Below are 13,680 nucleotides of genomic sequence, written 5' to 3'. Positions count from 1 at the left end.
CACAATATATTTTTTTTTTTTGCGTAGACCATGGATTATAGCGTATCACTGTCCTTCCATTAGAAGTTAGAGTGAGGTACGTTATCATCAACTTCGGCGTGGGTGGCCAAAATCTACTGTGCAGGCATGAAAACACAGCGATGCCTCCTACGCGTTTTAATTTCTCTCAGAGTGCGACTTCAACCATGACATTAAACCCCGCCTCAACCACAATCAAAAACCTCCACTGCGCCGCAGTTCGTGAAGGTCGACGCGCCTGGAAGAAATAGAAGGAGCTACGAGGCATTGCCAGGATTCTTTTAAAACTTGGGTTGTCTCACGCCTTCCTGTGTTTCATTGAATCAAAAGTGTGCAACCGTGCTTGGCGGTCCGCGGTGTCACTATTGCGTTCGTCTCGAGCAGCGAAGCGGCAAACGTCGAGTTTGACAGACGGCGAGCTCCGATGTTGCACAATACAGTACCGCGGGTAAGGCGGGACGCGCAACACCCAAGAAACCAAGGTCGCTGTTGGCATCGCGCGTAAGAATATCGGCGTGCGTTGCGTTCAACTTTTCTGCGTTTACACTTGACGGGCGTCATGGCTGACGTAGGGCTCAGGCTAATTTTGCTATGCTTGTGGGTTTTTCGTGTCTTGTTCACGTGACAACGGAAATTGATTTAAAACAAGTTCTAGATAATATCGGCTTCTGACAATTGTTGAAAGATTCACTCACAGAATAATTTGGTGTAGGGTATCAAGGTGTAGTACTAATGTTTCGCCTGAATGCATTTTTATTGCTTGGAACGCCTTGATGTTTTCAGTCAACGCAGATAAGACTAACGCCTTCAGAGCGCTCAAAACCGCGTACAATATTCGTCCGCTGCGCCACTCCGGAGTGCTGTATTTGCCGTGAGGTGTGTTGTGGATACGACCAGATATATTTCAGGCTGATTTTGATATCTTCGACCAAGAATAAGGATTCTGATGGTTAAATGTGCGTAAAACAAAACAAAAAAGGTTTCTACTCATTCACAGCGTGGTAGACTATCTTAATGTAGTACTTCTTGTAATAACGTAAGCAAATAAAAGTGTTGCCAATTAGCTATTAACGCTAGACGAAAAACATTTGAAAATGAAAACAACTGTTTGTGTGTAAATTTTTCCAGACGTATAGACGTGGCCACACGACATGTCTTCGATGCCACACTTCATCCGGCCACCACAGAGCCAGCGCTCTGCTTCACCCGGCGCAACTCTTACCCCTTCTGGCTGTTGTGGGATGACCCCAGACATATCCACGGCGCCCAGCACCCACTTTACGTCCGTGTACTCTTCTAGCCGTTTAGTAGGGATACGTGATAGGAAACGACTGTAATACGTAGAGCATGATACATGGCCTCTGGTTTACCAAAGCGAGAAGGCAAAACATATTGCAAGGAGAGAGGAGTGTAGCCCTTTGTTAACGGGAACGCAAAGCAAAGTTTCAACATGCAATTGACTTATCGTCCTTCCCAGCAAAAGGTTTCGTAATGGGTCGAGCAGCCTGATCAAAGCTTGGCGAAACAGAGTTGGGAAGCCTGATCATCGGCAACGGAAATAACCAGTGGTCGCATAAATATTGACAACTGTACAACGTCCCTCCTCCGAATTCAACAGAACGCTGAGAGTGGGTGGTCGTAATGGTTTTGTACGATATATACGAGGCTACAGTTCTTATGTCGAAATCTGCAGTTCCCCCAAAACGCTGCGAATAGAGCATCAGTCAGTGAATTTCACTTCTACAGTAACAAGTGAGTTAATGATAGTTTGGTCTACGTCTTTTCACAAGCAAAAAAATGCCCGTGTGAGGGGATTTCGGAGTACGTTAAAGATACCAAAGTGCTCATAAATAATGCAGAGCCCATAGCCCGGATATAGGTTCGGGGCACTAAACGTCGGAATAGACCAATCACTCCGCTGTTCTGCATGACATCATGTGGTCGATACGAGCGGCACAGGATGAATTCATAGCTGCAAGCGGACTGGCAGTCGGGCGACGAACAACGTTTACTGCTGTTCAAAGGAGGTATAAAACACGAAAGGAGGTATATAAACACGAAAGAATGGTGACGTAACAGGTCACGTGCTTTAACTAAATGGATGGTGACGTCAGAGTGACTCAGCTGTGTTACAATAGTGGAAACTAGAAACACCGCTCTGCTGGTCTTCAGTTTTTGTCAACATCGAGAGAGAGAGGGAGAGTTTTTAGTTCTGGCGAGACCCAGTCCTAACATGTCCTGAACGTGAATATGCGAATAAGGTCTCCATACATTCGGTTCCAGTGCTCTGATAAAAATGTCCTCCGCTCTGATACGTGGGTAAATTGCTTCCCGCGAATACTAGGAATGACTCTACTGCCCAATTGAAACTCTCAAAATAACTGGGTGGTTCCAAATTCAGCCATGTCATTCGCCATAGCGGGTAAGAAACGCTGAGAGCGTTGTGTGCACCATGTATAGGCAATTTCACCTTTAGAGGAAGACGTCTGAACAATATTTTCCTGAATGGCCGTTGTTTTAAGTAACGAGTTCGATCACGGGAGGGAGGCATCCCGTCTACTCGGTCAAGGACAGAAGTGTTTTCTCTAGCTACGGTGTTCTTGCTAATTGTACTAGCGCCGTCATTGGCGAAATCTGTGTACAGCAAAAGGGGACGGTCTTTTGTTCTGTAGGTGGCTATGGAAGGGCATCCCGCGCCCTCCTGTGCGCCCTGCCGTCTCGAAGCCGCACTCGCAGTTGCATGGGCGGCGCCCCGCTGTCACGGTATTCCATCTGTGAGTAGAGCCATTTCGGTGCTCAATGTTTCGTTTTAATGTTATTGTACGATTACGGCCTACGATTAGTCAGTATGAATTACAGTGTACGTGTGCTGCAATCAAGTGCTGCTCGTGATGTTTAACGCTGTCGCCTCCTGTCTCATTTGTCTCTCTCCGTGACCACCGAAACCGCAGCAGTCACCGATCGCATTGCATGTTTGCTGAGTGGGGATAGCTGCGCAGTAGGGAATACCTACTGTGACTATATCTTCAGAAGATCCAACAGTAATGAACTACTCGTTTTGTAAGTGTGTCTTACCACGTTTTACCTCTAAGGGCTTCTTAACGAAAGAGGTATGTTAGTGTTGATTAACTTTCGGGGATAAACAACTTAAGTTCGCATTTAAAAGAAAAAACTACACGTTTTATGTAGGCTTGTGCCGTACCATAAAGATTTTCTGAGGTCCTCTACACAGCAGAAACGTAGACGGGAACTCTGTATCCTGTTATGTGACTGCGTGGAGTATGTCGGCATCTAGAGATCTGCGTGTCAACATTTACCCTATTTGACCTAGTACAACATTTCTGCTTACCAATAGCACAACCATGTGTTCTGTGCGTGCTTGAGACGATGAGTCACGAGATCTCCGGTTAGTACTGGTATTTGGCCAGAATTCGACAGCTTGAGCAACGCTGGTCACAACTTTCCAATCAGTACGAGTGCAGTGATTTTGAGTTCCTAGTTTTCTTTTGACAGCCCGCAGCCAGACTTGAGGTATCGGCGCTGTCCTACCGTTCTCTTACAAGTGCCTTACACAGATGGCGCCCACGTCCCTTCTGCTCGAAATGTGAAACTTGTATTTCCTTTCACAGCATCCGCTAATATACAATGACTGGTCGGTGCCGTCATATCTCAGCATAAATTAGTGGGAGCGAGCACTGCTTCGAGGGCACACCAACTGTTTTCGCCTATTAATTATTTAGACTAATTATTTAAACTAATTATAAACATGCGTTATGTGATTTGTATCTTGTCTTCATGGCACCTGTAACTTAACCCTGCAGACTTGCCCACTCAGCATATTAGCGATGCATATCCTTGAATAACGCAGGCCATTCATACGAAGGCCACAGTTTTGGAAGTTCGCAAACGACCACCACATACTCCATTGTTGTGCTGCTTTTAGGTCATTTTGAGGCAATGTGTGCTAGCCTACTGACCCACCCAGCTGGCAAGCCACGCTAAATGCTGGCACCGTATCATGTTGGATTCACCATAGGTGGAGGCAGGTCGTGGCATCATTGCTAGATTTTTGTTAGTATGCCAGCCAGAACGCTTTTGTTTCCCCAGTGTCTCGTCTCGTCTATGTAACCTATGTATTTCCTTGTAATACAGACGAATGGTTGTCCACAGAGGTGAATAGAGAAATTGCTGAAGGCACCTAGGTCTGCCTCTATGCATTGAATGTGGACGTCCATTATTACTGGGTATCCTAATCAAGATACGGAAGCAGACTTACGCACACCGATGAGTTTTCTATCATGGCATGTTTTAGTAGTGCAGAACGCAGTAAAGTTCACTTCACAGCCCTACTTCTCCAGAATCGACTTTCTCCGTGGCTAGGGTGCATCTTTTTCCTCATTGAGCCGTCCGTGTTCTTCAGACACGCTGCGCTAGGTGAGACTGTTTGGTACCGCCCACTTTGTATGGTCAACAGTGGCGGATTTTTTCACTGATGTGGCGTATAATACCCGCGCTTTATCAACTACTTTAAGAAGCAACAGCAACCTACCTTCCCTCCGATGGCCGCTGCCACTGGAAGCAAGATGACTGGAACTGCGACCACGTAGCAGAGGCGCCAGGACTTTTTCAATGCCCTCAAGGTGGATACCAGCCTCCGCAAAGTCCATGCTGAAAGTGTTCATCCAGAAATGGTCAGACAAATACCGCAAACACCTAACGGTGGCATCTTCTATAGGTCCCCTTTACGACAGAAGTCACTTAATTTAAGAAGAAAACGGCGCAAAAAACAGGACAGAGCACAGAAACGAGGCATGCAAGCGCTTGTTTACGTCGTGTCTGCACTCTCTGCCGTTTCTGGCTGGGCTTCCTAATGAAAAGTACGAACTCGGTCACCTACCAAACTCTCAATTTTTGCGCTCATACTCAGCATCCCTGCTCAACCGGCAAACGTTCCAGAACCTGATAAAAATTTCGCATAGTTATTTCGCAAATAGCAAGGGGTTTGCTCGAACAAGAAAAACACAGGACGAAACGTTGGATTATCTTTTTGAAAGGTTGCTTCAAACGAAGTCACACATGATACGATCCACGTCTCTGGAACTTGCATGAACAATCTACTGAAACTGCGCACAAAGAAAGGCTTTCCCTTTGTGGATTGCAGTTAAAAGTACGCTGATTTTCATGGTGAGGAACCTGAATCTGAGCCGAACCGACCTTTTGGCCGGTATAAAACTCGCACCTGAATATTTATTTATATAACATGCGGTACTCCAACCGGAACTCAACTGATAAAAAAATGTCGTTTACCGGTTGGCGACAAACGCAATCGACATTGGCCGCGGATTATGCGCATTCCATATCATTTGAGGTCTTTCTCTTTTCACCTACGCTCAAACCCTTAATCCAAAACACATTTTTCCTTTTCTGATCAATCATGAAAATCATTTTTTTACTCTACGCGTTTTTATCCGCATTGCTTCCGCAAGCATATGTTTAACTCGTCGGGCAGGCCGAGTGAGAAGCAGCGCAATAGGAAAATAATCCTTTGAAACATTGGCTTTGCCATTCACAGGCTTAAACGGAGTCTGCAAAACTTCAAATAAACGCTTCCACCCATTCCTTTGCGTCTGCAAGCATTGTCAAAGCTACAGTTATCGCCAGCACGGAGCGGCACTGCGTGATTTGCTGGTGGCCGCAGATGCGCTTTCCGTTCCTGTTTTGTTTTTGTGGCTTTATTTGTAAAGTGACTGTCGAATGCGTCATCTGCTAAAACTAAAAGGAACCCGGCCAATAGCTCCTGTATTGCTGTAATGGCGTAGTTAGACAGCTTGAAGAGCGCCACTACCGGGAAAGAGAAAGTTCATTAAGCAAGTTTCCAAGTTACCTGATGGGCATTGAACAGTCATTTTTGGCTTAAGTGTTTTGTGACCCCATGTTATAAAGTGCTGAATACGTTTGCTGACTACGATCCTGCACAGTCTCGCTGTGACCATGCAGGAGTTCGCAGGTCACACCCTCGCTGTATGCTGAATCGACATGGGAGTACATATTCAAAATGCCCGGATGTCGCCTTCCATTACGCGCTTAGAAAAGGTCACTCGCGTTGAAGGTCTGAGTATCTGAGAAGTGTGTTTTTATGGTAAAAAGGGAAATATAACGCCATACACGTAGTTTCAAATCAAACAAGACGACAACTGAAGAGGATGATTGCTGCTCTATTCCACTGCCCCCAACCATATAATTGGCACAAACCAAAAAAGGTCTTTCTAGAAGCTTCTTTTTTTTACCGATACCATATCCAATATGGTTACAGAAAGACCGAACTGTCGACAGGGACAAGAGAAGAAACGAAAAAACGACGAGACAAGGCGCGCCTTGTTCGTTTCTTCTCCTGCTTATAACGATAGTACGGGCTTTACGCAACCATGATGTCATATGAAAGTGACCAAGAGAGAAAGATAGAGAGAGAGAGAGAGAGAGAGAGAGAGAGAGAGAGAGAGAGAGTTCTTTATTAGATGAAAGCAGAGAGGTTAGCCGGCATGTTCCCGCCCACATGCTACTCTGCGGGGATCGGGAGAAGGGAGTAATGGCCCTAAAAGAAGTAGGGCAGAATAAAGGGGGAAAAGAAAAGGTTAAAAGAAAAAGTGAACACGAAGCTTTGCGTGGTGAGGTAAAAGTCCGCATGAACTCACAGTTGTTCTAAATTGTCTCTGCGACGCCGATTTTGCGTAAATAGTCAAAAAAGGCAACCAACACTTTTCTCTGGGACGATGGAGAGGGCCATGGTCCAAGCAGACCTTTCAAAGATATAGATGCGTTCTTGAGGCACTCAGTCTTTTCTGAGAGGTGATTTCTTTCTTGGATGTATGCAGGACACTCTAGAAGGACGTGCTCTATTGTTTCCGGCAATACACAATTCTCGCAATAGGGATTTGCAGTTAGACCGAGGCGATGGCGGTGAGAGTTCGTGAGCGCTGCGTTGAGACGCAGCCGGTGGTAAAGGGTTTCAAGCTTACGTGGAATCCGCTCTGGTAGCCTCATCCTGAGTCCAGGGTCTATATGGTGCAGGAAAGGGTGCCGAGTTTCAGGACAAGACCAGAGGCGATTTCGCTCCTCTAAGGCAAGGTCCTTCGCTAGCGCTGCGGCCTCGTGTTTTGTGAAAAAAATATTTCTTACATTTCGCAGCTGTAGGACTCTGCGAGTTAACTCATCCGCTTTCTCGTTGCCGAAAATGCCGCAATGTGCAGGCATCCATTGTAGGGTCACTCGGTGACCGGCGACGTAGGCGAGATGGTGCAGGTACGTGACGTCACGGGATACATGCTCGTGAAGGCTGAAGCAGCTGGCACGCCGTAAGGTTTGCAACGCCGCCTTCGAGTCCGTGAATATAGCCCATTCTGCTGGCGGCTGACGAAGTATGTAGCGCAGGGCTTGTTTAAGTGTACGGACCTCGGCAGACGTGGATGAGGTTGTTCGTTCCAGGCGGTAGGACAAGGCTTTGCCGGTCGACGAAATGACGACGCCGGAACAACTACCATGAGGTAGGCGTGGTTGAGCCGTCAGTAAAAATGTGGGCCATATGTGAATATCGGGCATTGATGTGGGCAAGCGCGAGTTGTAGGAGGCAAAATTGTGGCAGAGTTTTCTTGAAGTTGAAACCAGGTATGCTGCTTTATGCAAAGGGGTGAGAGAGTCCAGGGAGGGAAATCAGATGGCATGGTTTGTCGTGCTTGAAGGGGTACAGAAATGTTTATAGAGTTTAACGTTTCTGCGAAGCTGGAATTTTCGTTGCGCTGTACGTTACGGGCCAAGAAACTGGTTTGTGAATGCAGCCGATGCCTCAGGTATATTGGAACTGTTTCCTGCAGCCGGAGAACATCCAAGGGCAAGAAACCAGCCTCCGCAACTGTACCAGTGCGCGAAGTGCCCTTAGGCGTACCAAGACAGGCGCGCAGACAATTATTTCTTGCTCCGTCAAGTTGCTTTTTACTTGAAGTCAACAGCCGCTGTAAAGCATTTAGGCTGTAACGTAACAAGCCATCGACATAAGCCTTGCAGAGCAGCACCATCGATCGACAGTCACTGCCCGAGCGACTGCCGGCAAGGTGCCCAATAACTTGCGACACTACAGAAACTCGAGTACGTAGTCTGCGGACCTCAGGAGCCCATGAGACGTTCACCGGAAGGCCCTACTTCGTGTCACGTTATCGAGAAAGGAGTACCTCAAGGAGACGTTTTGGGCCCTCTGCTGTTCAACATTGCGCTAATCAACTTAAAGCGTGCCCTGCCTCCTGGCGTGAAAGTAACAATTTACGCCGATGGCATTTTGCTTTGGAGTGCAGCAAGGTCTCGTCGCCATACACAAAATAGGTTCCAGAAATCTCTAACAAATATATCTGATTACCTTGCGCCCAAGGGTCTCCGTCTCTCGCCTGAAAAAAGCGTAGCCATGGCATTCAACCGCAAGCGAACGCGACCAAGCAGCCACATTTGCCCATAATCTAACCTGTAATCGCTGAGAAGGCAGCAGACACCTCGGGCCTGGCTCAGTACCAGGTATCAAGAGCGAGTTGGGCGGACAAGTTTGTATTTTTAACGGAGCCAAACAATGTTTTCTTTTTCATATTCGCCTGCACAATCAACATACGTTTCTTCTTTTTCCGGAGTGGTCATTTTACCAGCAACCATCCACACGTCCACGTTGACGTGCACATGAATTCGTTTAGTCGTCCACATGTTTCTACTTTCATTATTTAACTGATCAGATTCGCTGGTTGTATGCTTGCTCGTTCGGCTGCATTCTTCCAGTGTCCTCGTCTGCGGTGAACTGGCGTGATGGACCCTCTCTCTCAACTGCTGAGGTCAAGCTCGCGCAATGGAACGCCTCCTCTATGAAAGGTTTTTGAATGAGGATCTTTTTTATACGATGGTGTTTACACTTCAAAAATGTTGAAAGTCGAACCGAGCGACGAGTCATTGGAGACTGCCGAGTTAAAAATGTAACGCGATGGCTCGGAAAGTGTATGATATGATACAATTGGCATTTGAGTAGGGAAGCGAGCAACCAAGGAGTCAAGAATACGGGTAGTTAGTAGAGCGTACACCATTGACAGAACACAAAGAAAATTCTCCCCATCGTCCCTTGATGTAACCGAGAGAACGAGAAGGATATCAAACCGTTATCTGTGCGCCGGTGACACGACCACTTCCTGAGACGAAGGAAGTGTTTTGTCTGCCGCTGCAACTAAGCGAGCTGCCCGAGGCTCTGAGTAGAGGCTCAGCGCCACCGACTCCAGAATCCAGAGGTGCGCGTCGCTCATGCAGAGGTTTGCCGTCGTTTCCCACACATGTGTTGAATTCCTTCCCTCAACATATTTTGCAAAGCCAAAACAGCTAAACAGCTCCGCTGAAATTTGGCATTAGGCAGCGTTGTAACTGTCAGGCAAGTTTTTGTTCTGTCCTTTTGGGAGTTAACAACTTGAAGGTCTGGACTATAAAAACCTTTGTGATTTGACGGCCGATTAATTGAACGGACCGGTAAGCATCCCCCCAGGGAAAAAATGATGGAAGTTCTCTTCTTGAGACAAAGTTCGTTAAAACGCAAAGCTTTCTCACATGCAACCTGAATCACATTAAACGTCCACAATCCCAACTGCTTCGACCACGCCGAAATAGCACAACCGTGTAGACGTCGGCTTCATAACGCAATGAACCAAGGGTGGATTCCGACCCGTGGAAGCGCTTGCTTCTTGAGGTGATTGATGTGCCTTCGCTTATTAGCATCGTTTTATTGTGAAAGCCATTGTGTAAAGTTGGCTCTCCTGCCGTACATCTTGGCGCGGCATCGAACTCCATCAGTGAGGAATAAAAAGCTTCGCTTTAAAAAAACAGCACACAGAAGCGAAGGACGTACCTTTCTGCATTTGTTCCCTATTGTATTACGCCTTTTTTTTTTAGAGTTGTTGCCTGGGATAGCTGGTAATGCGTTTGCGGATCCAATGGCCGCTGCTGCTAGACTTACTAACACAATGGACGTAAGAAACGTACAATACACCGACCTAAAACCACACATCAGTCAACACCTTCGCAAAACATGGCGAGTACACGGGAGTGAACAAACCGACAACAAACCACTCGCAATAAAACCACACTTGGGACGATACACTATCGACACACGCAATAGGTGCACTGAAGTGGCCTTGGCTAGATTACACCTGCTCACTGAATCTCCAAGACTCCTGTGTAGCAGGTGTGGGGAGTGCCTGTCCGTACTTCATATGCTCATTCAATGCGAGGCCCTTGACACAACAAGACCAACACATTTCCCTTAACTGTACAGACGAGACATCACATTGCATTCATCACATTTTTATGTGACGACACCATGATCTCTGATAAGTGTGTTTTGAATTACTTAACAGAAATTCAATTTCCACCCGCCGCGGTAGCTCAGTGGCTAACGCGTTGTGCTGCTGAGCACGGGCACGCGGGTTCGATTCCCGGCCGCGACGGCCGCTTTTCTGATGGAAGCGAAAAGCAAAAACGCCCGTGTGTTCGAGATTTCGGCGCACGTTAAAGATCTCCAGGTGGTCAAAATTAATCGGGATCCCTCCACTACGGCGCGCCTCATCGCCTGTGTTTCGTCGGCGCGTTAAACCCTGCAATCAATCAATCAATTGAATTTCTAGACCTCATTTATTACCACATATAATCCCAACCTCGCCCTTCACTCCAGCCATCATCATATGATCCCAACCTGGCCTTCCCAGCCATACTCATTGTTTTTGATCGAGTTTACTTATCTTCTTGTTAATCGATTTTGAAATATACCTTTCCATTTCTATTATCTAATCACTCTCCTGGCGCTCTTTGCCCCAGCTGGCCTTGCGCCATTAACATTCAACCGTCATCAGCATCACGCATTATGCGTGCGCTCCGAGATAGAGCGTGTTCTCCGGCGTATGCGATTGCCCTATCTGGATGATGAAACGCACTTTATATCATGCACCACACTCGTTACTTGCTGACTGTTGCGCGTCCGCACTACAACCGGCTTTGTCTGCACTTGTCGAAAGAGCACTCTGTTTCCGTAGCCAAGGCTGCTTGAGTACGTGGACTCAGATCAGCGCTGATAACAACATTGATAGCCGATAATTTCTGCCTATATTTAGTAGAATGGCAAGCTTCGCTGCTCTTTTTCTGTTGCTCTTTATCTTATCGGTGTTAGCACCACTGCAATTAAGCCCTCGCCATTGTCCTTCGAAGACGTAAAACGAAATGACAATGCGCTTCGAACAAACGTCTTACACCGAAGCTTTTGATGTCACTTCTGCTGGCTCCTATCGTCTCCGCCGTTGCTGCACATAAAAAAAAATGAAGCGAAGAGATGATTATAGTCTGGAACCAGGCCGGCAATACAAAGAAAATGCTTCCTTTGAGTCGGGCGCAATCACAAAACGGCTTCAGCCGTGTGAAGCACGTTCCGAGCTTCTGTGCAAAAGATTAGCGCAAGTGTCGAACCTCACGACGGATAGCATGGCGCGTTGCCAACTTGCGAACGGGAGAACCGTTTGATGTCGAAATAACCTCGCTTACGTCAAACAAATATAGTGTAAAGGCAGTAGCAGGGAAATAAAAGTATGCGCTGTCAATTTCGTGACGCGGGGTACTTTTTCGCCTTCGAGTATTTTCCGTGAATTCTGCATGTTGTTTTACGCAAGGGATCTGCGACGTATGCGCACGTAAAAGTATGACGAAGCGCGGTTCAGTTTGATGGTAGCGTTAAAATTACGCCGAACGTTCTAATATTGCGGTTGACAGGTATGACGACACCCGCTTTACCCTCCAGGTTGGCTGGGTGGCAAACCCCGAGTCAATCAAAGATGTGTTTTAAGATTGCTGGAATGGGATCTTGTACTGCAGTGTGCTTCAGCGCACATTAAAGACGGATGTCCCCCTGGATGCATAAGGGATTAGGTTTCTACCAATGCAGAGTGGCGCCAAGGTACTATATAACCTCGTGATGGTTCTGGCCCTGCACGGCGTGTGGGAATCTACATGGCCATACCCCATTGTAACATGGACGCTAAACATTTTAAACAGTACTTGTCTGAGTTCATACGACTCATTCTTGAAGTGTGGAGGGCCCAGCCGGTGATGGAAATGCAAAGAAGCATGAAACAATTTTGGACGCTTTTCCACTTAAGAGGTTTTGGCTAGCAGTATTTTTTATTTCTTTATTTTTTCGGACGGTGTTAAAATACATTCAAGTTAGTAAGGGTCCCATATTCAACAGACTGCAACGGAACCCATGAATAATTATTGCAATATAAGAAATGCAAAGAAAGCCGCAGTTTTGTCAGTGTAGTGTTTGTTTGTTGATGGTTGTGTTCAGTCATTGTATTGAAACAAAAAAAAAACTTGAAAAATATTTCCACTAACGTGAAACCTGGGGAAGATCGAAGCATGCAGCTTATAAGTGTATTCTTTGCGCCTTGGCGCATTTGCGAACGGAGAATAAACCATTGCAATACCTCTACCCCCCCATGTGGGGTAGAGGCATACAGAGGTATACAGCCTCTTGTCTTTAAAAGCACAAAGCTCTGCAGCGCCAGGCGTAAACGGGTGTCACGGTGTTTTTTTAGTACACGTCACGTTCTAGCGCAAGGCGTAAACGAGTTTTCCGGTGTTTTAGTGCCATGGATACATGACACGACGCTTATGGCGACGACATCAGGCGCCGACAGCCCCAGCCCCCACGGGGCTTCGGCACTAAAAAAGTTTGGCTTGGTGGCTTAGCCGTGGTTCTGCTGAGCACCGGCACGTGCGGTCGATCCTGGCCACCAACGGTCGTTTCTCTCAAGGTTAAAACAAACGGAAACGCCCCTTTAGCTCAATTTTGATACAGGAGAAGGTCTACTGGTTGAACAAGGTTCACCCATTTCGCTACATCTTGCTTCTTAGCCCCTCCCCCTTCCACCCAACCCGGAAGTTAAAAAAGAAACAGTAAACAGTCATGTTACATGGTAGTGAAATAAAAAATGCGGTTAGCTATGCTAAAGAAATAAGGTAACTTTTGTAGTTGAAATTAATTAAACTAACCCGCCGCGCTGCTTCAGTGGCTGGGGGCGTTACTGCTGACACCAAGGACGCTGCCGGCCGCGGTGGCTGCTTTTCACCGCAGAGGTGTACACGCCGAGGCTTTATCGACTGTCGCACCAAATAATGCCGAAGCGTGAAGAGAAAAAAACGTGGTAACGGAAGTTGAACCCGAGCCATTTGCGCCGTGATACCGGCAACATAACCACTTGGTCACCCCAAAGGCCGGAGGGGTGCGGGTTTAGCTGGGCCAAGAACAATAACATCTGCGGCCAAATGGAGGAAAAATTAGCAGTGGCTTAGCTCTGCTATGCCGGGAAATACGTAGCGTGAGCTGGCCATTCCTAGCTTTCCTGGTTGTCTAGGATTAGCTTGATTATCATGATTACTACTGCTTCAGTGACACACACACGGTATACGCCTTATGTGACACATGTATATTTATCAAGCGGCTCCGGCGCAGCGTCCCCAATCGCCCCAGAGCTAAGCTGGTTCCACAGGCGCACGCCGGTGTTGCTGCGACGCGCGAGTTACCGGTTCCACACCCAGCCACCCCTCGCATGA

The 13,680-nt window shown here is 47.1% G+C and overlaps 1 protein-coding gene across 1 annotated transcript in view; it reads right to left on the bottom strand.

Moving 5' to 3' along the window:
• The window catches only part of LOC144175688 (Na(+)/citrate cotransporter-like), an 88,108-nt gene that overhangs the window by 65,089 nt on the left and 9,339 nt on the right, over positions 1-13,680 (bottom strand). The window contains exon 2 of the mRNA XM_077704729.1: positions 4,568-4,686. Within this exon, the coding sequence (XP_077560855.1) occupies positions 4,568-4,686 (119 nt within the window). The remainder of the gene's footprint in view (positions 1-4,567; positions 4,687-13,680) is intronic.

This window comes from Haemaphysalis longicornis, unplaced genomic scaffold (genome assembly GCF_048455015.1).
Source record: "Haemaphysalis longicornis isolate Haplotype H1 unplaced genomic scaffold, Haemaphysalis longicornis Haplotype H1 scaffold_3, whole genome shotgun sequence".
NCBI classification, from domain to species: Eukaryota; Metazoa; Arthropoda; class Arachnida; order Ixodida; family Ixodidae; genus Haemaphysalis; species Haemaphysalis longicornis.
The sequence above is the reverse complement of the archived record's forward strand: the minus strand, read 5'-3'. Positions and strand labels throughout refer to the sequence as shown.